This window comes from Vicugna pacos, chromosome 15 (assembly GCF_048564905.1).
Source record: "Vicugna pacos chromosome 15, VicPac4, whole genome shotgun sequence".
Taxonomy (NCBI): Eukaryota; Metazoa; Chordata; class Mammalia; order Artiodactyla; family Camelidae; genus Vicugna; species Vicugna pacos.
The window spans coordinates 34,497,368-34,521,401 of NC_133001.1; the positions used below are offsets into that span (position 1 = coordinate 34,497,368).

General features: G+C 36.5%; 2 protein-coding genes across 6 annotated transcripts in view; both read left to right on the forward strand.

The window, feature by feature from the left end:
- The first annotated feature begins 541 nt into the window (after positions 1-541).
- Positions 542-914, forward strand: LOC102528577 (small ribosomal subunit protein uS8-like). The gene has a single exon (XM_072938330.1). It carries the CDS (start codon positions 567-569, stop codon positions 912-914), a length of 348 nt encoding a protein of 115 aa, XP_072794431.1. The 5' UTR covers positions 542-566.
- A 1,651-nt stretch (positions 915-2,565) lies between these two features.
- ATL2 (atlastin GTPase 2) overlaps positions 2,566-24,034 on the forward strand; it is a 51,283-nt gene continuing 29,814 nt past the window's right edge. The window contains exon 1 of one of the 5 annotated variants that reach the window (XM_072937894.1): positions 2,566-2,722. In XM_072937894.1, the coding sequence (XP_072793995.1) occupies positions 2,605-2,722 (118 nt within the window). In that variant the 5' untranslated portion in view covers positions 2,566-2,604. Of the gene's footprint in view, positions 2,723-2,951; positions 3,264-24,034 lie in introns of those variants that run through there. The other 4 variants (XM_072937897.1, XM_072937895.1, XM_015248948.3 and 1 more) reach the window with 4 other exon arrangements.

Genomic DNA, 24,034 nt, shown 5'->3' on the forward strand with positions numbered 1-24,034 from the left:
AGATCTTTGCACTCTGGGAAGCTCACTTTTTTGTGTGGTGGAGGGGTTGTGTGGGATATGGAAAGAAGCAAAGCCCAAGGAAACCAATTTTGTCTGTCTTGTTCATTACTCATCTGTTCAGCACATGCAACAGTGTTGAAATTCATTTGCTAAAGGAAAGAATGAAGGAATAAATGAGAGTAGTGAGGCTTGATGCACAGGTAGGGCCCACATCATGGAAGACTTTGTCAACTATTCTGAAGAGTTTGTACTTTATCCAGAGCAGAAAAGTCACATGAACCAATCTGCATATAGGCAAAGTCTGTGTGGAGGGAGGACCCAGAGGAGAAGAGGGAACAGCAGGCAGGTGGTTACAATAAGTCTAGTGGGAGGTGCTGGGGTCTGAATTAAGAGGGAGGCTGAGGGCATGAAGACGAGGTGAGCTGTACAGAGATTCAGAAGTCAGAGCTGACTTCCCGTGGACTTGCTGGGTGTAGAGGGAGGGAGGAAGTGGGCAATAACACTGAGGTTTCATTGTGATAAGAAGTTGAAGGGGTCTCTTTCTGCCATCTTTCCGTGCCGCCATAATGGTGCGCATGAACGTCCTGGCTGATCCTCTCAAGAGCATCAACAATACCGAAGAGAGAGGCAAACGCCAGGTTCTTAATAGGCCGTGCTCCAAAGTCTGGTTTCGAACTGTGATGATGAAGCATGGTTGCATTGGCGAATTTGAAATCATCGATGATCACAGAGCTGGGAAAATTGTTATGAACCTCACAGGCAGGCTAAATAAGTGTGGAGTGATCAGCCCCAGATTTGATGTGCAACTCAAAGATCTAGAAAAATGGCAGAATAACCTGCTCCCATCCCATCAGTTTGGTTTCATTGTACTAACAACCTCAGCTGGCATCACGGATCATGAAGAAGCAAGGTGAAAACACACAGGAGGGAAAATCCTTGGATTCTTTTTCTAGGAATGTGATACATACGTGCAAATAAAATGCCTCAGTGGAAAAAAAAAGTTGAAGGGGGATGGCTGACTGAGGAAAATAGGGGAAAGCCTTTTAAATTTGAGGTGACCATGGGACAGTTCTCAATCTCTTGACTGTACTTGTGTTTGGCCTCTCTACACTCCTTGGAGTCAGGAGCTTTGGACCTCTCCTATGAGATAAACAGTGTCTAATAGTGGAAAGGACACCAGTTAGGAGGTCAGCTGACTGGCAGTGCAGCCTTAACTCTCTGGCAGGAGTTGTGGGGGAGAGGAGATCCCTGATGGGGTGTGCTCAGTTAACTGCTAATTCTAACTGGAAGTTCATTCTTTGATAACCAAAGTACTCATCTCTGCACCACTTCTCACACCTTAGATGACACCCTGCATAAAGCAGACTGTGGGCAGTATTAAATAGATGCCTCATAGGGAGATTATGAAAGGAAATCCATCATCAAGCAGGGGTTATGACTTGGGGTTTAGGTTGCCCCAGGGGCATCGAACTAGGATACAATGAGTTAGGAAGTCCAGGAGGAGCTCCAAATCCCTTTCCATTAATAAACAGATGAATAAACAAACAGCCTAACAAAAATCCATCTAGAAGTCACCCTGTAAGCTTCGATGACACCAATGCTTTCCTAGAGGTCATGCAGGATGAAAGGCTGTGAGGAAACCTGGACAAGCGATATGGACATATGGATACATGCTTTTTACCGCAGAAAAGGGAATTTCTCATGCAGCTGGTGATACTGGTAAAAATCCAAAACAATAGGGATCACAGTTCACAGAAGACTACAGAGAGGCTGATGTGTATTTTTAAAAGTAACCTGAACTTTCTATAGGATGTTACTGGATCTCCACAAGAAGGTTCACCACAGTTGGGAAAGGACCTGCTGTAAGTCGTTTTCTGATTAGAGTGCTTTCTGGCTGGCCGCTGCAAGGTGCTGGTAGCAGGAGGGTAGGGGTATGCACCGTTGAGAAGACAGGAGTAGTGTCTCCTAAGTAGAACGGGGCTATGGCAAACTGTAGGATGGGCTCTGGATGTGAAACTAATAACATTAGAGACTTGTGCAAGGAAAGATCAAGAGGAGAAGCAGGGCACAAGCAATAGCTCGGGAGTACAGGAAAGCGAGGGAGGAAGGTGGGAGAATAGCTGTGGGGGCGGAGGTGGGGGATAAGAAGGGGAGAAAGGAGTATGAAAGCAACCTCACGTGCAATGCACGAGTCATTGATTACAGAGAGGTGCTGTGAAGAGAACTGGGTTTCTAAATTGGGAAGGAGGGAATTTGTTCTCCGGAGACCCTTTGTCCGTTTACCCAGACCAGCCCAGAACTAAGGGGGTGTGGTACTGAGTTTAGGGCGATCGGGGTGTGAGACGGTCGCAGTGGGGGCGCCGCCCAATTTCTGCCAGAAGTGGAAGGCTGGGAAAATCGAGCGGCAGGCAAGCAGGCAGGCAAGCAGGACGGAGGCGGAGCGAGGGCGCCGATGGGCGGGACGAAGGAGGGCGTGGGGAGGACAAGGAGGCCCGGGCTGCGGGCGGCGCTAGGACCCGTCGTTGCTCTGCCTGCTCCTGGGAGGTTGATAAAGCGGCGGCGGCGTTTGACGTCAGTGGGGAGTTAATTTTAAATCGGTACAAGATGGCGGAGGGGGACGAGGCAGCGCGGAGGCAGCAGCCGCACCAGGGGCTGCGACGCCGGAGGCGGACCAGCGACCCAAGCACCGCGGTTAACCACGTCTCGTCCACGACCCTCCTAGGTACGGGCCGGCGGGGCGGAGGCCGCAGGGCCCAGGTGGGGAGAGGGCGCGGGCCGCTCTGGGCTCGCGGGCACCGGCCGCAGGCGGCGGGGTCGTCGTCCGCGGCTGGCTCAGCCCTCCTCCCGCCGCCGCGTCTGACCGTCAGGCCTAGCCCCCGCCTCACCCCGTGCTCCCGCGGCGCGCGGCCTGAAAGGGCGGTTCTTGGGCCGTGGCTCCCGCAGCTGTCGGGCGAACGGGCGGCGCGCGCGTCTGCGCCCGGCCCGGCCCCCTGCCCGCCCGCCGCGTGGCTGCCGTAGCGTCCGCCCCGACCTGAGGGGGCGGCCTTGAGCCGGGGCCGCAGACCCGGGGTGCGGGCAGGTCGGCGGCGGCGCGGCTCTGTCCTGGGGAGCTCCGTACGCGGCCGGGCGACCTGTCACCTGGCGGACACTCGCTGCCTACTCTCCCTCGCTCGGAAAGGGAGGAAGGGTTAACCAGGTCGCGATGGGCCCCGTGGAGGAGGAGGACGCACAGCCCGCGGGAGGAGCAGACACCTCGCTGACAGGTCGGAGAACTCTCCAGACACCCTTCCAAAAGGGAACCGCAGTCCGCAGGCCAGGCTCGGGCGCTCGCGTTCCAGGGCCCCTTGGTTCCTGGACCCCATTCACGCGGGTAGCACGGAGCTGGGATACAAGTTAAGATTTAGTTGTCAAACTGGGGTTATGAGCCGTCTACTAGTACTCAGACCATAGCATGGCCCGGTCACACTGAAAGTGCCGGTGGTGTGAAGTCACCTGATCCTTCCCTCCCGGTCTTACTGAATGTGAGCTCCTACTGTACGTGTACGAGGAGCGCCCCTGCCCCTTGGAAGACGGGTTCGCCTTGGGGCGGCGTGTTGTGGTTCCCTCACTCATAAAGCCCCTATTTTTAGGACTTTAGCATTTAATCTTTCTCTGTGGTGTGAATTGAAAGCCTGAAATCCTGATTGAGAATTTTGATGGTACTTAAAGGCATAAAGTTTTTCAAAGGCTTGTAAATAGTAAAAGCTTATGGTTAGGTTAGTATGGCTGTGGCATAGAGTCTATTAACTACACTAAATATGAACTGTGTTTTTCAGATGTGATAAAGGTTTTGTGGGATAAGATGTGAAACATTTTGATAAAATATTAGCCATGAAGACTCACTTTAATAGAAAAGTTTATGTGAAAAATCCTTTGTCATTCACGATAACCCTTGGACGTGTTGAACGTAGGTCAGAGGTGATGACAAACTAGAGTTTTGCTAAGGGGACAAACAGGAAATAAAGCTTATTTTATTATTTCTTGCCAACCGAAGCACTTGATAGAACTGTTTACATAGGAAAAATGCTAGTAGAGAAGAGAGAGTTGCCTTAAATCTCTTCTGTTTGGAAGTCTCAAGTAATTAGTTGTTCTGGAATGCTGATGAATTGGTTAGTTTAGCTTTTTTGGACCTTGGGGGTGCGCATGCTCATTTATTTAAAATAACCGTTTTAGGAGGATATAGCTCAAGTGGTGGAGGGCGTGCTTAACATGCATGAGTTCCTGGTTTCAATCCTCAGTATCTCCTTTAAAAATAAACAAACCTAATTACTCCCCCCAAAGAAAATACATATATGAGTTTTAAAAAAAACTTAAAATAACCGTTTTAGATGTAGTTGCACAGTGTTTAATGTGCTTACCTTATTAGGAGAAGCATAGCTTTATGATGCATGGTTATGAACGTCATTTTTAGGCTGTGGCACATGGAGGTGAAATGCAGTTCTTAAAACTTGATAAATGGGGTTCATCATTTATTAAATGCTCTGCTAGTCAAATGTTTGTCTTTTTTTTTTTTTTTTGGTGTGGAGTTAGTCCTTCACTTGATAGCCATTCCTATCAAATGACTGCCTAAAATAGTCCCTCTCCCTGCTAATTTGCTCCGAGTCATCCATTACTACATTAAAAACCCAATAAACTTATGAAGATTTGTGTTTAAAGTAAAAACCAACAGGCTGTGAATGAGTAGAGACTCATCTAATTTTAGATGTAGAAACTGTCTCCTGCTTTCTGGATAAAAGTTGAAGAGCTGAGTTGGGATGAGTCAGGTGCCACTCTAGTAGTAGTCTTAGGAAGATGCTTTGTGTCTCTTAAAGAGAAGTGCTTACTCTTTTTAGAAATATAAGACCTTTTTAAAGCACTTACGAACTCTTCTGTATTAATGACTGTGGAATGATAAGAATTTGTGGATGTGATTAAATCTATTTAGTAAAATGTTTTGAAATCCTTCAAAATTCTTTACTGGGGAAGAAGGAGTTGCCTTACAATAAAGAGGTATTTATTAGAGGGCAAGTAAACCATGAGTTAAAATGAGATTCTGGCCTTAAGTTGAGTGCACCTATTTTCAGATTCATTTTTAGTTTGCCCCTGTGTTTTAACTTTAGGATGAAGTTTTTTAATTTTCATAAATGAAAGTAACTTTCTTGAAGTTGTTAGATCTTTTCCAAAATTGTGCGTTTTCCATTCGTCTGCCTTTAAGCAGCTGCTCAAAGTATACCTGGAGGACTGTCACCTAGTTTGATGCTGGCGTTCAAGACATATTTTTTAAATTGTGAGACCTAGTAATAAGGTATGTTTAAAAAATTTGTTTATACTTAATTGAAAGATTTTTTTTTGACATACACAATTGTAAGCAAAGCTGTTTGGCAGGCTGTCAAAGAGCCAGAAATGGAAGGGGTAGGAATAGAAGTTCAACTTTTTTGTAATGGTGATTTATAGCTTTACAGAAGGAGTTTTTCTCTAGGGTGGGTGCAGGGACAGCTATTCCCCCCCCTCTTTTTTTAAGTGTAATGGTATTCTGATGTGTAACCATTTGGGGATTGTATTATTTATTTTCTTGGGCATTATTTAACTAAGGAAGATAAATGCGAATATAGAATATATTCTATGTAAATTTGATTCCCCAATGAATTCATTACTCGTGTAAGTTTCTTCCTATCTTTTACTCTTCTTCACTACCCATAATACAGAAGAACTATTGAGGGCTTTCTCCATAGTTTTAAAAATGGATATCCAGGGAAAAAAAACACCAAACTGAAACTATGAAGTCAGTTGGATAATACTTGATACTTTATAAAGTACTTTAAACATCTTGCTCTGATTTTATTTCTTGAAACCTTCCTGTGAGAAAATTAAGTTACTCCCATTAAAGGGAGTGATTGTGACTTAGTCTACACTTGCAGAAACTACTCAGAGGTACTCTTACTGCTCATCAGATTTGGTGGAGGGTAGGCACCTTTATTCATTGTAAATTATCACATATAATTAGAGATGACTGGGTCACACTTTGTTGAAGTTTGAAATCATACTGGTGAGAAGATGGGGGCAGTTTAAAACTAAAAATAGGGCAAGTCACTAAGAGTAGGAAGGGAAAAGGTGGCTATGGTAGAAAGAAGTAGAAGAATAAATAAAGTAGACTTTGGGGTTAGTCTGCTGTTCAGTACAAGTAGAATTTAGGGGATTTCCTTGCTAAAGTACCAGTTTAATAAAAACTGTTTGTACAACTTGTATTTCTATGATTGGCATCAAAATAACCAGTGACTAATAACTTATTGGTGAAAGGTGCTTGTCTGGATCTCTAGTACATTTCACCTTTTTATTGCATAACACTCGGTGGGGGCAGTGCTTCTTTAATCATAGAGAATCAAGATAGTGTAGTGGAAAAAAGAATGTGGAATCAAAAGCTGAGTGACTTCATTTAAACTCTGAGTCTTGAAACCCCTTACAGTAGTGATAATAATCCCATACGGGCTGTTGTGGGAAACAAAAGAGGTGATACAGTACAAGTGTTTTGTTGATTGTAAAGCTGTGTGTGAGACACAGTAACATATAAGTAAGAACTTACCAGTTTGACTACTTGTTCTATTATATATGTGTATTTTGCAATCAGAAAGTCTTAAAAATTTTTTTCCCTGTAATGTGGACACAGGTTTAGTTTGGGCAAGGGTGGTGGATAAATTTTTAACTTTATTTGTAAAATGCTGATAATGTGTTCATGAGTTATTGTATTAAATGTGAATAAATGTGCTTAACCCACTGGCAAACATTCTATTTGATGGTAGTTATTACTATAATGTGTGGTTAAGACTGAGACTTTGAACTACACATTTAATTTTTAAAATTGGTGACTTGAAAGCTCTTTGTTCAGTTTTTATAAGATAAAAATATACATTCATGCTTCTCAGCTATCCTTATTTTAATTTGCATTTTAGAGAATCATTTAATCATGCGGTGAAATAGTCTTCTGAAATTATTTGTTTCAGTTATGGAATTCAATATGAATTAATGTTTTAGTTAAGGGTTATGAGAGTTTTCAAGTAGAGTGCATTGGCTTTTCAAACAGTAAATGTGCAAAATCTAATTTACGTCTGTTATGCACAAGAACGCACAAGAATGCCTAAAAAAAGACTGACTTGAAACCACACCAATTATGGATCCCATAAAAAGCTTTTTTCCCCTTCGTGTAATTAGCATTAACTGTAGAGTCCTTACTTTAACCAAAGACTTTTAATTTCTGCAAACTTCCTATGGCCTTCTGAATGGAATATTTTTTCCTTTCTGGTGGTTAATATCTACCCTAGTAAACTTGTAGGTCTTTCTTTTTAAAATTAAAATTAAAAAAAAAAATTTATTAAATAGATAATCCATGAAGGCACTTTAGAAACTTTAAAGCCTTCTATAAAGAAACTCTTAAAGGGGGTGAAATTGGCACACTCAACAAGCTGCTCTTTTCATATTTGAGTGAATTGATTTCTGAGATATTTAAAGTTGGATTAAGTTCACTTTTATCAGAATGGTGTGGGGGAGTTGAGTTTTGAATGATAAGTCAGAGAGAAATTTTGACACAGAAATCACCCAGGTTCTTAGATTTTTTGACGACAGTTATTAATCATCAGAAATTGCTGTTTTCTTTTCAGCAGCACTAAAATAGATATGACAATATGAGCAGGCTATGTGGAATTTTTGTTTAGAGTCAAGAGGTTTTTTATTGCAGGAAAAGGGCCATGCACTTAGGTATTTTTCTCAAAAAATTCTGAAGTAGGCTAAAAGTCCTTGGGAAGGTTGAGCAATGTAGCTGATAACAAATGTCTTACAACTGGATATTAAGATACAAATTTACTGCCTTTAAGTTACAACTAAATTTGTGATTGAACAGGGCTTGTGATCACTGTTAACCTAATCAGGCAATCAAGTAATATGATAATTATTGCTTTGTCAAAAAAGTTTACAGTTTAATTTCAAAAGCAGTGAATCTTTGTAGACACTTTGAAAAATACTAATAAAGGAAAAAAGAAAGTAAAAATCATACCAACTGTTGGTAACCACTGCTAACATTTTAGTATACATCCTTTTTTAAATGACTAATTTAATTTTTCCCAGATTGGGATCTTGTTGTAGTCTTGTAACTTACTTTTTCATTTCATATTGTATTTCCCTATTTGATTAGATAATCTCTACAACATTTTTTTTAATAGACTTTATTCTTTTAGAGCAATTTCAGGTTCACAACAGAATTGAGCAGAAAATACAGAGAGTTCCCATATAGCCCTCCCCACCCACACATATATCTACTCCCCTACCCGCAACATCCTTCACCAGTGTGGCATATTTGGTATAATCGATGAACCAACATGGGCACATTATTATCAACCAAAGTCCTTAGTTTACATTAGGGTTCACTTTTGATGCTGTACATTCTATGGGTTTTGACAAATGCATAGTGACATGTAGCCACAACTATAGTATCATACAAAATAATTTCATTGCCCTAAAAATCCCTTGTGCTCCATCTGTTCATTCTTCGCTCCCTGTCCCCAAACCCCTGGAAACCACGATCTTTTTATTGTTTCTGTAGCTGTGCCTTTTCCAGAATGTCATTTGGTTGGAATCATACAGTTTGTAGCCTTTTCAGACTGGCTTCTTTCATTTAGAAATACGTCTTTTAAGTTAACAACATGATTTTTAAAATGGCATTATACTACTACTTAACTAAAACTCCTCTTGGTTATGGGGTTATTTCTTGTCACTGTTGCTGGTTAAACATCTTTATAGATAAACCTTGACTCTTAAGAGTAGATTGCTGGGTCGAATGCCCTGTACATTTTCAAGATTGAAGATACACAATCAGCAAATCCATTCAGGAAGATTGTACCCATTTAGTCTCTTTCCATTAAGGTTGGATTTGTGCCTATTCAGAAGTGGGTGTTGTTAATTAAAAATTAATGTTAACACACAGGAAAAATGGGGATCTCACTGTTTCATTTGCATTTCTTTGATTACAGTTAATGTTTAAATTTTAATATGGTAATTGAATGTGAATTCTTTTTCTTTAAATGAGAAAATTGCATTTTTTCTCAGTGCCTGTCAGTGTTCCTCTTGTTTTTGTAAAAGTCGTTTTGCGTACAAGAAATTCTTTTTTTTAAAAAAAGTTTGCTTATAGCTTTTTGAAAGAAAATTCGCATACCACAAAATTCACCTTTTAATGGAGGTGCTGGGGATTGAACCAAGGACCTTGTGAAGAAATTCTTTTTCATGTTTGTCTTTTAATTTTGTGGGGGTGTTTTGAGGGGAGGAGAATAGTATGTTTTAAAAGCATTTAAAGTGGGTCTGTATGAGTGTTTTTCTTAATGACTGTCAACTTACTAACTTAGTGCTTGTGCTAGTCTCTTCTGAATCCTTAGGTATCCCACTGGAGTTTTTGGTTTTTTGTTTTCTTTCTTTTTACTGTTTTCAATTCTTTGTGAGATATTGATTGTTTATTCCTGTCTCTTTTTTTTTTAATACCAGAGTATGGGCGTCTGCTTCAGTGCCCAGTATACTGTAGAAGCTTCATGCTTAGGAGCTGGGTTCACATCACTGCCACCTTCACCAAGCTTCAGCTTCCTTAACTGAAAAAAACCTACTTTAGGCATTTAAGTTTAAAGAAAATGTCTTAAAAGCACTTGGAATGTGTTGAATGTACAAAGAAACTTATTCCTTCTCAGGGTAAAGGAGTATCTGACGGGGCTGGGATTAATTTTCTTTGGGAGTAGAGACCTGGAGTAGGGCAGGCAGGTAGAGGACCATATTTAGACAAAGAACTAGCTTTGTCTTGATGTTATGTTGACATATGGAGCACCTATCTTAATAAAAAAAACTTTTCTGTTGCTTGTAATGAATTCCTACATAGAAAAGTGTAGAACAGATCCCTGTTACTAAGCTTTCATGTGGATGGAAGGTCAGAGAGACCTTATGCATATTCATGAGTAAAGTTTATCATTAAGTTTACAATTTCAGAGGTAGAAATTACCGTGTCTTAGTATTGTTGAGGAAGACTTCATGGGGGAGGTTGGGCGTGTCAGGCCTTGAAGATTGGTGGGTCTCAGCACAGTTGTAGGATCTATCACTTGTTTGATGATAAAAAGGTAGGCATTTTGTTGGGATGCTTTTTATAAAATAGAGCACTTGTCCCTGCTTTCTAAGAATTTTTCTAAAAGGGATGCTTAAAAAGTCTTTAAAAGCAATTAGAAGCAACTGAAATGAAAGATCAAATGTGTTAAGAGCATGCTTAATAAAAAGGGAAGTGGGTTGTTTTTCTGTGGCCAAATAGAGCAAAGAATTGATTTAAATAACTGAATAATTCCTGGAAAAACTCTCTGAATAGTCCTCCAAATGTGGCTTCATAAAAATTGTAAAGATGTGTGCTCCCTGCCCTTATTTTTGAGCATGTGTGTTTCTCTACCACCAGGAATCCTGACATGTACTTAAAATCTCCAAACTAGAGAAAGACAAAAGGAGAGTATAGTTAGAACCTTTGACTCTCTTATCCCTTTTGTTTTTTAAAAATTAGCCACATTTTATCTAGCTGGAAGGATGTTTATTTGTCTCTCTTTGGCACTATTCCCTTTTTATAGTTGCTCTCTTAGTAGGAATTTTGCCTCTACTGGGCCAGGGTTGGGATTTGAGTGTATACTTTGTTTTTCTTTCTTTTTTTTTTTTAAAACTGCTGCTGTAATAAGTCATATGAGGTAGAGTGGTAGCAAAATGGAACTCAGTGTCTTATTTCCAGAGTCTTGGCAGATACCTATTTGAGATTTGTCATGAAAACTCTATTCTAAATTTAAGTTTGTGTGTGTTTTTCTTTTAATAACTCCTTTGCTAACTGGTTATCCTAAATTTCAATAGCTCTTCTATTAGTTTAATGTCTTTTAACTTACTACAGAGTTAATTTGGGGGCCACAAAGAAAACGGTTAAACTGTTTGCCTAAATCAAGGCAATTTATTCTGGTTTTGTTGGATTTGTGGTCACTGTGTTACAAAACCTTGGAGTCACTGTACCAATAATACTTTTGGAAATGGAAATTTAGTGCATTGTCACTTTATAAAGGCTTATAAGAAAAGAGAATGTCCTTTGTAAAAAAAAAATATGGAATAATTTAGTGTTATCTGTTGCCTGCTCCAAAGAAGGATGTTGAAGAACTAGCTAGCTCTTGCATGCATCTTTCTATTTTTACTGTCACCTCTTGACTTTCGGCTTTTCTCCTCTTGCTCAGGCTCTTCCAGTTGCCTTATATCTGATTTCCCTGTTTTTAAACTCATTATTCTTCTTACTCTCTCACCACTTTCAGTTTATCTCTGCAGCACAGCTTTGATCCTATCACTCTGCTTTAAAATCTTCCGTGGCTCTCCTCATGATAATATTCTTAGCCTAAACTTTTAAGGTTAGCTTAATTTGATTCTCAGGGCTCAGAGAGAAGCAGCCTTCTCCAGGATGTATTCATTGGTAACCCTAGTTTGAATAATCCAATGTAGCTCTTTCTTTATACTGTCCTTTTATACTTGTTCATGTCAGAACTTTGAGAGTAAGGACTATTAGTAGTGAGTTGTACTTTCCTAGCATCTAGCATAGCGCCTTGCTCTCTGATTACTAATTTGAAGTAGGTAGGGTGGGGAAACCTTCCTCAGTTCATAACACTGTGTAGGTTTGTGGAGCATTGTTAGGAGTCAGTGAATATGACACAATGAACTGAATGCATATCTTACCAAAAATGGGAGAATATAATTTATTGCATCTTACATTTCAAAAGTCTACAATTTAAAATCTGCCCTTCTAGAAAGCTTACAAAGAAAAAATTGTTTCCCAAATGTTGGGGGCTTATAAAAATGATTTGCTGATTATAAATGATTAAGTTTTGACAAGGAAATTTTTGGAAAAAGTAAAGGGAAATACAGCTGTATGCCAAGATATGTTATGAAGATGAGAAACTTGTCTGCTTCTAAACAAATTGTATTGTTGGTAACTTTTCTCACCTTTCTAAAAATCTTAAAAACGTAAGAATTAACTTCTGTTTATTCAGCAAACATGCTCATTTGGCTTAGTTGGAAGATGACGGATCTGACAGAGACCTGAGTATGCATCCTGATTTGATTACTTACAAAATGTACGTCCTTGCAAATTGCTTAAACTAAGCCTCAGTGTCCTTCTTCATACAAACAAGGAAACTCGTAGCTATTCCACAAAGTGATTTTGAGGATTACATAGTTAATAGCACAGAGTAGGTACTCCAAGTGTTTTTCTCTTTTCTCTGGTAAGAGGTAGAATACCTAAAATTATTTCATACAACAAATTATTTCAAGGAATGAGAAAGTTACTAATGTTTTCACCTCTTCTCCTAGATAGCCACTTCTTTTAGTTCTCTGCTCAAATGTCTCCTTATTAAAGAAACCTTGCCTGACCATTCTTTTGTGAAATGGTGCATTTCCATCCGTTTCCCTTAACCTGCTTTATTTTTTCTCTGTAGCACTTAACACCAGCTGATGTCATCTATCTGTCTTCTATCTCCTCACCTTTAGGATGTAGTAAACTCCTAAGGGCAGGATTTTTTCTTTTTTATTGTTTATTTTGTTTGGTATTGAGTCTGCAGTTCTTAGAACCAGGTCATAGGTGAATATTTACGGAAGGAATAAAGTCTTATGCACCCCTACTCTAGTCCTTTCACCCCTGCATCAGAATTACTTTGGTGCTTGTTGCAGTTGTAGGTTCCTGGATCCCATATCTGATGAGTTAAATCAACTCTGGAGGTGAGATCCAAGAATCTGTATTCCATACAAGTGGTTCTTAAGTTTTAGTATGTTTTGTGGTGTGGCTCATTAAATATTGACAGTATAACTAAGTTTCAGACCCATGTATAATTAAATTACAGAAGAATCAACTGTTCTGTAGCAAACAGTTTCTTTCCTGTTGATCTGTCAAGGAAGAGTTGTGTATCTGTAGTTTTGATTGTTTTGGATACTCTAGTTTTTGTCCAGAAATTCAGTTTAATCCAGAACTTAAAGTTGAAAATCTCAAAATACTATATGTTTATCAGTCTACCTCTCCCAAACAAACCAAACCCTTTAAACCCACACTTAATCTCTACTTGTTATTTTTAACTCATAATAATAGATGAGCTGATATTAGGGATTTATTTTAAATGATAAGCATCACTCAAAGCTATGGACTGATCTGAGCCTCTTTCATATGGCTCTGCCACTGGGGAACAAAGATTGATCTTTATAAGAATTATCCTGTAACACTGAAAGGCCATTTGGTGTACAGGAAATAGCATGGGCTTAATTAAAAGCCCTAAATAGAAATCTTGATTCATATACTAGTTTTTAGAGGTAGAGTCTTGAAGAGGTTTTTTTGTTTTGTTTTGTTTTGTTTTTGGCTTCTTTGAATGTCCATATTTTCTCTCTGAAATGGGAATAATTGCTAAGTTACAGGGTTGTTGAGAGGATTCCTATCAAAGTGCCTGGCATAAAGTCACAGTCATTAAGTTCCTTTCCCCGTGGATGTAAATTCTTAAGCAACTTAAAATGCTTCATTAGAAATTATTATAATAGAAGCGATTATAATCAAACTTATAAAAATAACAGGGAAAAATATAATGGTTACCCAAGTGCCCATTGCATAGCTCTAATACCATAATACTTGCCATATTTGTTTTGAATCCTTTTTTAAAGAGAAATAAAATGTTACTGTACAGTCGAAGGGTTCTCCAGACATCTTTCTTTTCTCCTCTTCCCTCCCTCCCTAGATATACACCTATCTAGAAGTTGGTGTATGTGTTTCCTGGTTTTTAATAGTCCTATAACATTAAATTTTTTCTATGAACAATATATAATATTGTGCTATATTTAAACATTTTTAGTAAGTGGTTCAGACTATGTATTTGTGTCTTGATTTGTTTTTTTCATTTGACATTGGTTTTGAGGTTTAAACATATGTATGTATTTAAATCTTATTTGTTAATTTTAGTTCTCTATTTCATGTTTTATTCATGGATATTTTGGTTGTTCCAATTTTTTTTTTCAGTTACAAACAGTAGTTCATTGAGCAAGGAACCCTGTCTCTTCTGTACATATGTGTAAGAATTCCTCTAGCATATAAATAACTTAATTGGAAATTAAATTTTGAAAGTTTCAGTATTGTGTACTCTAATTCTTTAAAAATTTGGACCACACAACAAAAGTATTTTAAGAAAAGTACTTAACAGATGAAAGACCCTTGGGGTGACTTGGAGAGATATCCTGCAAGACTTCCCTTTAGAAGAAAATAGAGAAGACTCTAAGTTGCAGAACCTAAGTAAGAATTTTTCTAAATTTCTGTCTTATTGCTTAGGGTATCCAAAACCATTATTTATTCTAGCATCTCCTAACTAGCAAACAAAATTGACTATAAACTGCAACCTCATTTAAAGTAACCTAAATTAGGTTCAGTCTAAAAACGTTTTTCTTATCTTTACACTTCAGGAAATCTATGCTTAAGAGGTGGTTAATATTTGACGGTAAGCTTTGGGAAAATATTTTGCAATGTGTTTTACATTTTTGTTCATCTATTTAGATAAATGGGTAAAAGCATTTTTATTCCTCAGTATTCTTTAAATGGGAAGAACAAAGATTCTGTGACATCAGTGCTGATTACTATGGAAGCAGAATAGATTTCAAGTGGAAAATAATATGTGAATCTTATAGGAAAATAATTGTTTTTTAATCTCCTGCTTTGATAGTAATGTAGGAAGGAAATATGAACTACATTATATACACATTGAGAGTATTTTTAAAGATTGGTCATTTAAGATGGTCTTGTTGGTCAAAGGGGCAAAGCTAATGAGGGAAAGTATCTGATATCTGACATTATTAAGAGTTCCTCTTCTGGAGTCCTTGAAGTTTTTATTTTTGCAATTTGCATCATAGTTCAGTTGTATATGAGAGAAGTTTAACACTGTAAGTTCTGAGTAGCATGATTTTATAGGATCAAATAGTTAAAACCTTTTCTTATAGTATATGATTGGCTAATAGCCACTTCTCTCCTTAAAAAAAAAACCTTTTTGGAATCCAGGTTTGTGTCTTTGCTGTTACTCTTGTTTTGGGCAGGGGAAGGAAAGCTCGCTATTAAAAGCTCACCCAAGTGACTGATAATTCCAAACCAGTAATTTTCACCCCTAGCTATCTATCATGTCAGCATATTAAAGCATTTTCTACATTTTTATTTTTAAAGTAGGGATGTCTGTGTACATTGCCTCTCTTCACTTTGTACCATATCCACAGTAGCTTGACTGGAGTGATTGGTTGTATCAGAGTATTTTTAGCAGTCTTCCAGGAAGAATGGAGGATTATAGCTTAGCTTGAAAGCTTTTTTCCTTCAGTGATAACTTTAACATCACTAGAAACTACCTGGAATAAAAATAAAATAAAATGAATGATCTTTACGTACTAAGTACCTGTAAAATATCATGATCTTTGGCACTCTTATGTTCAGAGGATCATCAGTGTTGGCATCACGTTGGAGTTAGTGAGAAACGCAGTTTCAGGCTCCATCTCAGATTTCCTGGATCAGAATAGGCATTTAAACAAGTTCCTCAGGTGATTCATATGCATGTTAAAAGTTTGAGAAGCACTAATGTAGAGGAAATAACACTGAATTAACAAGACCTTGCCCAGTTCTCCCTCCAGTGGTCTAGTCATGTGATTTTTTTTTAAATCTTTAAAATGAATGAATTTGGCTGCATAATCTCTAAAGCCCCTCTGGGTGATATGTTAGATTTAATTTTGAGTACTGAGGCTAATTTTTAGGCATCTGTACTAGAACTTGAATGTCCTAAATGACTTGATATGCTAGGGATTGAATGCATATTCTCTTGGTGCTTAAAATACTTGTAGGAGTTAAAATGTCCCCCTTTCCAATATAAAATGTTGTCTTTGGAGTTCTTTAAAAAATAAGTATGTAATTTCATAATACTTTTTTACTACTTTACCAAAATATCTTGGCTTGATGAAAATTCTCAGGAATTGATTTACAAATGTGGGAATTGTCACCATTGGAGACACTCAGAATTATCTTTCCAAGTCCTGAATTCAGGTCAGGAGAAAATAAATTAAATTTGAACAGTGTCAGAATTGATGGACAGCCCTAGTTTTTCAACATACTGGATTATAACTTTCATAGGCAATTATCCTTGAAGGGGACAATACTAATTAGAATATTTTTGTTCTGGAAAATGATGAATAAATTGGTTGTATTGCTTTATCCTCATTTAATAAATGAAAGTGCTAAGGGGAATAGGCTGGATTTGATTTTTTCAAAATCTGCTTGACTGAGATAATTTATATGAAATTCACTGATTTTTAAGTGTAGTTTGATGAGTTTTGATAAATGTATAGTTTTGTAGTGACCATCACCAAAATCATGGTATAGAACTTTTCCGTCATCTCTAAAAGTTCCCTTGTATTCCTTTATAGTTGTGCTAGCTTGGAATGCTATAGCAAATTACCATAGATTCAGTGTGTTAAACAACAGAAAAAAATGAGTTTATTTCTCAGTTATGGAGACTGGGAAGTCCAAGATCAAGGTGCCAGTAGATCTGATGTATAGTGGAACCCTCTTTCTGGTTTGCAGATGGCTGTCTTGGTGTATCTTCATTTGGTGGAGTGAGAGATATCTCTTTCAAGTCTCTTACTAATCCCATGCATGAGGGCTCCACCCTCATGACTTCATTATCCCCAAAGGCCCCACCCCAGATATATCACATTGGAGATAAGGGCTTCAACATACCAATTTGGGGGATTCACATTCAGTTCATAGCAGTAGTCAATTCTCTTCCTTTAACTTCAGCTCCTAGCAACTACTGATCTGCTTTCTGTTTGTGTTGTTTTGCTTTTTCTAGAATTTAATGTAAATGGAATCATACAATACAATTTTTGTGTATGGCTTCTTTCACTTAGTATAATGCTTTTTAGATTTATCTGTGTATTTCAGTGATTCATTTCTTTGCATTGCCAAGTAGTAGTCCATTGTATGGATTTAATACAATTTATTCATTTTCCAGTAAATAAACATTTGGGTTGCTTCCAGTTTATGGCCGTTATGAATAAAGCTGTAGTGAACATTTGTATTTCAGTCTTTTGTTATCCTGTGTTTAATTTCTCTTTTAAGTACCTCACAGTGTGATTGCTGGTTGTATGGTATGTGTTTATACATGGTATTGCCAGAAAGTTTTTTAAAGTGGTTTTTTTCATTTTATACTCTCACCAGAAATATATGTGAATGCTAGTTGTTCCCCACCAGCTCTGTTTTTGTCAGTTTTGTAAATTTTAGCTATTTTAGTGAGTGTGTAGTGATATCTCATTGTGGTGTTAATTTATATTTCCTTAGGATCTGATTGTGTGAGTATATTTTCTTGTGCTTATTGGCCATTCATATATCTTCTCTGAAGTGTTTTTTAAAATCTCTTGTCCATTTTAAAATGTAATTGTTTGTATTGAGTTGTAAGAGTTGTTTATGTATTCTGAATACTGGATTTTGATTAAGGGTTTTTGTCTGTTCATTAGGGATGTTAATAGTTTTGTTTTCTTGTAATGTCTTTGTCTAGTTTTGATATTGGTTTTGATATTGGATTGGGATAATAATAATGAGTTGGGAAATGTTCCTTTCCCTTTTTTTTCTGTAAAAGTCTTCGTAGAATTGGCATAATTTCATCCTTAAATGTTTGGTAGTTCACCAAATTCACCAGTGAAGCCATCTGGGCTTTAAGTTTTCTTTTTAGGGTGTTTAATGCATTTGATTTTAAACCTGATTCTTTTCAGTTTTCCCTGCTAAAGAATGAGCATGTTCTTTTAGTTAGCCAATGATTAATGAGTTTCTTAGAATAAGGTTCTTCCTTCCAGATTTTAGGATGGTAGAATTGATACATGTTTAGAACTGTATTTCTGGGGAAATGGGATGAGGGGTATGGTGGAGTAGGCTCAAAATTTTACAGTCACTTGACCTTGTCTTGTTTATTTTGAAAACTTTTTTTTTTTTGGTCCTTCATGGTACCTTCCTGCCCCTCCCAATCACTAAAATGCTGGGGAAGTACAAGAAATGTTGAGCAGCAGTGTTCTAGAATATTTGAGAGACTAGAATATTGAGGACTTCCTCTTTCTTCTAATAGCACTGGCCTGTATCTCTCTGTCTTGTACTTAGATCTGCTTCATCTCCTAATAAAACTTTTATTAGCCTCACCACTTTAAACAAAAAGCTTACTATTATGGAAATTTTCAGATATGTACAGAAGTGAAGAGAGCAACATAAGGAACCTGTGTATACACATCTCCTGGATTAAATAATTTTCAATATAATGGCCACTTTGTTTTATCTATTTTTCATAGTCAGCCTCCCTACCAGATTATTTTGAAGCAAATAACAGATTGTATGAATGTTTTGTGTCTTTTAAAGATTTTTTGAAAACATAGTCATGATACTATTATCACAGTAGAAAAATAATTCCTTAACACCAAATATCCAGAGTTCATATTTTCCTAATTATTTCAGATTTTTAAATAGTTAATTCACTTGAACAAGACCCACACACTGCATTTGGTTGATATGGCTCTTAAGTCTCTTTTCTGTAGGTTTTCGTTTTTCGCCTTTGCTTTTGTGATTTATTTGTCCATTTGTTGGTTTTTACAGTGGAATTTCCCATAGCCTAGAAATTTCTGACGCCATCTCTGTGGTGTTGGTAGTGGTGAATGTGTCTCTTATCTCTTCTTTCCCATGGTTGGATCTAGAGGCTTGATAAGTTTCATACTTAAAAAATTTTTTCTTCAGAAACACATCTTTATGTGCTTGCTGATGTATCAAATCAGGAGCCGCAAAACTTTTGACCGTCTCTGTAATGTTAAGATTGATTCAGGAGGTTAGGGGTTAATCTATCCATTATAATCTACCCCATCACCTTCTCACCCATTAATCATTGTGCATCGCTGCCTTTTTGAAGTCCCCATTTCTAGGGAGTGAAGACCACCTGGATTCTCTTTATGCAAAACCTTAGACCTTACTACTTAATTGGTTCCTGGGTACAGTCTTAAGTCAGATCATTAGTTCCTATAAATGTGCATTATTTCTAATTAAGTTCTGTTTTAGATCTGTTTCACTCTATATCATGCTTGATCTCGAAAATAAAAGAAGATTGAACAAATGCTTCCTTCATTTATTAAGAACATAAACTAGATATCTAGTATAAATACATTATTATTTAGTAATGATTATGTACTTAACATTAATACAACCTTTTAAGGAATTTTTCTTCTTGAACTAGATGGGCTGAATTAATTGATTGAGGCTTCTTAGAGCCTCTTCTAAGATCATGACAGAGTGTAAGTCAGGATACCTACCCTCTTTTTTCCCTTGTAGAATTTGCTTTACCAAGCTTAGGAGGTCTACATTATTCCAAAGACCTTATAGTTATATCTAAAGTTATTATCATCTGGTTCATATTTTTCTTGATGATGCTCTAAAATTTTGAATAGCAAATACTGTCTTCAATGATTCTTTGCTTTTCCACTTCGAAAATGCTTTGTTGCTGAACTATTTTGAGTAAGATTCTAACAACTAGGTCAATTTTGCCTTGAAACTATGCATTGCTGTCTTTTTCTTGGCTTTACTAATGCATTCACTTTCTAAAAAATTTTGTTTTGTTAATAATGATTTCAAATAGTTATTTCCTTCTTAACCTCTAGGTAACAATAGTGGAAAATTCTTCAGTCCACCTGTAATGGCATTTAACACTTCCTACTGAATTTTCAGTGCCAGTCAGTTTTCTTCCTAAACCATCTCTTAATTAAAAAAAACAAAACTATTTTTATTTCTTTCCCCTTAACAGAGGTACTGGGGGTTGAACCCAGGACCTCGTGCACACCAAGCACGTGCTCTACGATCCAGCTATACCGTCCACCATCTTTTTTTTTTTTTTAATTTAAATACCATCAGTTTACAGTGTTGTGTCAATTTCTGGTGTACTGCAGAATACACAGTTCAGAATATACAGAATAGTAGTTCAGTCATATGTATACATACATATATTCGTTTTCATATCCTTTTTCATTAGGGGTTACTCAAACCATCTTTTGAGCTAAAAACTTATTCCTTTCATAGCTCACCCAGTTTTAAGCATTTTCAAGACTGTACATATTCAGTGCCTTTAAAAAAATAATCTGTTTGGTTCGGAGTTTTATGGTTTGGCTGATATATGTATTCTATCAAGTTTTCCCACATCATTAATCAGTTTGTTTCTTTTAACAAAAATTACTGGTTATTGTATTGACCTAGAGATTTATGCTCCTTTCAGTTATAGTTCTTTATCTTTCACAGTTGTGCTTCATTGAACCATGAAAGTTGGAACCTGAAAGATAACTGATACTTTTATTCCTCACTTCTGTAGATTTAAAATGCCATGCTTTGTTTCTAGAGTGAGTTTTTTTACTTAAAAAAAAATTTAGCTTTTGGTGGTTTACTTTTTTTTTTTTGAAATCATAAGGGAGAGAAAGATCCAAAATTTGAAGAAAATTTTTAAAAAGTAGAGAGCAGAGTACAAATTTGTGCTAAGCATAGACTTCAGGTTTTCTGCTGGATTATTAACCTCAGCTCATTATCCAGTGATCCTTAGTTTTGAGTTGGTCATAATATTTATAGTTATAAATTTGAATTTTGACCCTTAATTGAGAATCTTATTTGTAATAAAGATCATGAAAGCAGGATAGGGTTATTGAAAGTAAAGCCATTTCAGTTTGAGGATTTGCTTGTTTCTGCTTGCAGAGAGGCAGTGATGGGTCTTTAGCTAGTTTTGCTGTCTGTTGTTTGTTTAATAGCCAGTTCCAGCTTTTTACCCCCGTTCAGGTGAGAGAACCACCTTGTTCCTATGGGAAAAACACAGTTTGCTTTATAATGTTAAATTGAAAGCTGCGTTCCTGGCTGAGCGTTTTGTAAGAAGTAAATCATAATATATTATACAAACAAATGTATAGCAATTATAAACCTTTTTGATTAGTTTTCAGTATTAATTCCCCCCACTGTATTCTAAAACATGAAAGAGCAGTGCATAAATTTTTTCGAATTTAAAAAACTATCTGCAAAATATACTGTTTGTGTTTAATAATTTGCCACTGAGAATTAAAGGGACTTTTGGGTGGTAATTTACTGTTTGTTTTCTTAAAGCTATCTATATTTGAATACACAGTTCACATAAGAGGAAACAAATATACATAGAAAAATGGTCAGCCTTTGTCAAAGATATGCATATTAAAGCAAAATGGATAGTGTGACTAAAAATTTTTTTAAATTTTATTTAATTTTAGTTTATATTTTTAAAAATAGAAGTAGTTTTGTCATCATAGATGCAAACATGAATGGAAAATTATTTTTTGTTGTTTGATTCAGTTATTGGAAAACTTTAAGTATGTTTGGAACAACTTGTGTATGTGAACCTACTTTTTCAGTTGTAAATTTTATGAAATCCAGGAGATATGTATTTTTGATAAGCATTTAGTATCTGAATTGAAATGTGCTTTAAGTGTAAAATACAGTGGATTTCAAAGACAGCGTGAAAGAAGAATTTAATCATCTTAATTTTAAAACATTAATTATGAGTTGAAATGACAGCATGTTGGCTATGTTGGGTTAATAAATAAAATAATATTAAATTATTTCTTTTTACTTTTTAATGTGACTAAAGAAAACTTAAAATGACACGTGTGTCTCATATTTTCATGTGGACAGAGCTATCCTGTAGTCTTACTGGTAATTTTTTGTCTGCCTGTATCAGTTACTTGAGATGGTTGTTAAAATTTATTATGCATTTGTCTATTTTTCTCATTAGTTCTCCAAATTTTTGTTTCATGTATTTTTAATCTCTTTCTTAGGGTTGTTATGTCTTTGCTGTTTATCCATTTTATGTCTAGTAATACTTTTAGTCTTGAAGTCTTCTTTGATAGTCACGTAGCTACATCAGCTTTCCTGTAGTTATTTGCATGTGTATCTTTTTTCTATTATGTATTTTCAACCTATCTCTATCTTTATGTTAAAAGGGCTGCTACTGTACACAGTATGTAGTTTTTGCATTTATTATCCAGTCTGAGAATCTCTGTCTTTTCATTGGAATATTTTGTGTATTTACATTTGATGTAATTATTGATTTAGTTGGGTTTAAGTTTGCCATCTTGCTATTTGTTTTCCATTTGTTTCTTTTGTCATTTGTTCTTGTTTTTTCTTTGGGTTAACTGAATATTTTTTAGTGTTTCATTTTGGTTCCTTATTGGCTTTCTAAGCTATACCTCTTTATTTTTTAGGTGTTGCTCTAGAGCTAACAATATGCATCTCTGATATATCAGAATCTATTTAGAATGAATGTTGTTTTTTTTTTAACCACTTTCCACTGTAAAGTCATAATAACCTTAGTATATAATTTAATTTACTGGCCTCACAACATTTGTCTTAATTTTTTTCTTTTATTTCTATGTACATGATAAACCCCATGTTACAATCTGTTATTTTTGTTCTAAATGATCTTTTAAGGAAATTACTTGGGGGAAACAACCAGTCTTATTTTTATCCACTTATTTACTACTTTGGATACTACAGGAAGGAATGGAGAGGCTTTCCATTTCTTTTCAACCTGAAGAATGAAGAACATTTAGCATCCCATGCAGTCACATCTGCTAGTGACAAATCTGCTTAGCCTTTTTGCTCATTGTCTTTATTTTGCTTTATTTTTCAGTGATAGTTTCACTAAATATAGAAGTCTGAGTTGACATGCTTTTTTATTAAAGTATCCTAAAGATATCATTTTATTGTCTTCTGGCCTCTGTTGCTTCTAATGAGAAGCAGTCATTTGAATTATTCCCTCCATCACACCACTTCGTTAAAGATTTTCCCTTTCCTTTGGTTTTTAGCCATCTGATTGATGTGGTTTTCTTTGTGTTTACCCTACTTGAGGTTTGCTGAGCTTCTGGGATCTGTCAGTCTCTGTCACCAAATTTAGTAATTGACTCTTATATCTTCAAATATTTTTCAGCTCCATTCTTTGTTCTCCTTCTGGGACTCTAATTACATGTTGGGTGTTGCTCTATAGGTCCCTGAGAGCCTGTTAGTTTTTCTTCATTCCTTTTTCTCTTTCTTCTTTGGATTAGAGGATTTTGGTCTCACTTCAAGTTCACTGACTCTTCGTTCTTCATTCTGCTGTCTGCAGTCTGCTGTTAAGTCTATCCAGTGAATAATTCATTTTGTTATTGTACTTTTCAGTTCTAGAATATTCATTTTTTTAAATAGTCTGTTTCTTGGCTGAGACTCCCTAACTCATTTACTAAGACCTTATTTTCCTTTAAATCCTTGAACATATTTCCAATATCTTGTTAAAAGCTTTTATCTGCTAAGTTGAGCATCAGGGCCATTGCAGGATTGGTTTTTATCAACTGATTTTCTTTCTTGACTGTGGGCCACATTTTCCTCTTTGCATTTCTGAGAATTTCTGATCATATACTTTATTGTTCATTACACATTGTAGAGATTCTAGATTCTGTTACCTAGGTTTTGTTGTGGCAGGCAGTTCAATTAGTAATTGCTTTTGACCTTTTTGTAGGTTTGGTTTTATACATATACATATACATATATATATATACATATACATATACATATACATATATATTTTAATTGAAGTATAGTTAGTTTACAATGTTGTGTTCTGGTGTACAGTATAGTGTATACTTTCATCACTTTTGAAAAGTGAAAAACTCTTGGTTCTCTTCCTACAAGTTTAGTTTTGGGTTGATGTAACCTTATGTTAGTAACATTTTATTGTAATCCAGATTTGTAGCACCTTTTTATTGTCATAGCTTATAATTAAGCCTGAAGTTTCCAGATGTATGTAGTCAGTCCTGAAGTGTAAATTTTTGTATTGGAATACATGCTGAATGTATGAATTTGGCAAATTTAAGATGAATTATGATT

Bases quoted from the DNA above. Each gene is read 5' to 3' on its own strand.
- LOC102528577 (XM_072938330.1), top strand. From the start codon at position 567: ATGGTGCGCATGAACGTCCTGGCTGATCCTCTCAAGAGCATCAACAAT.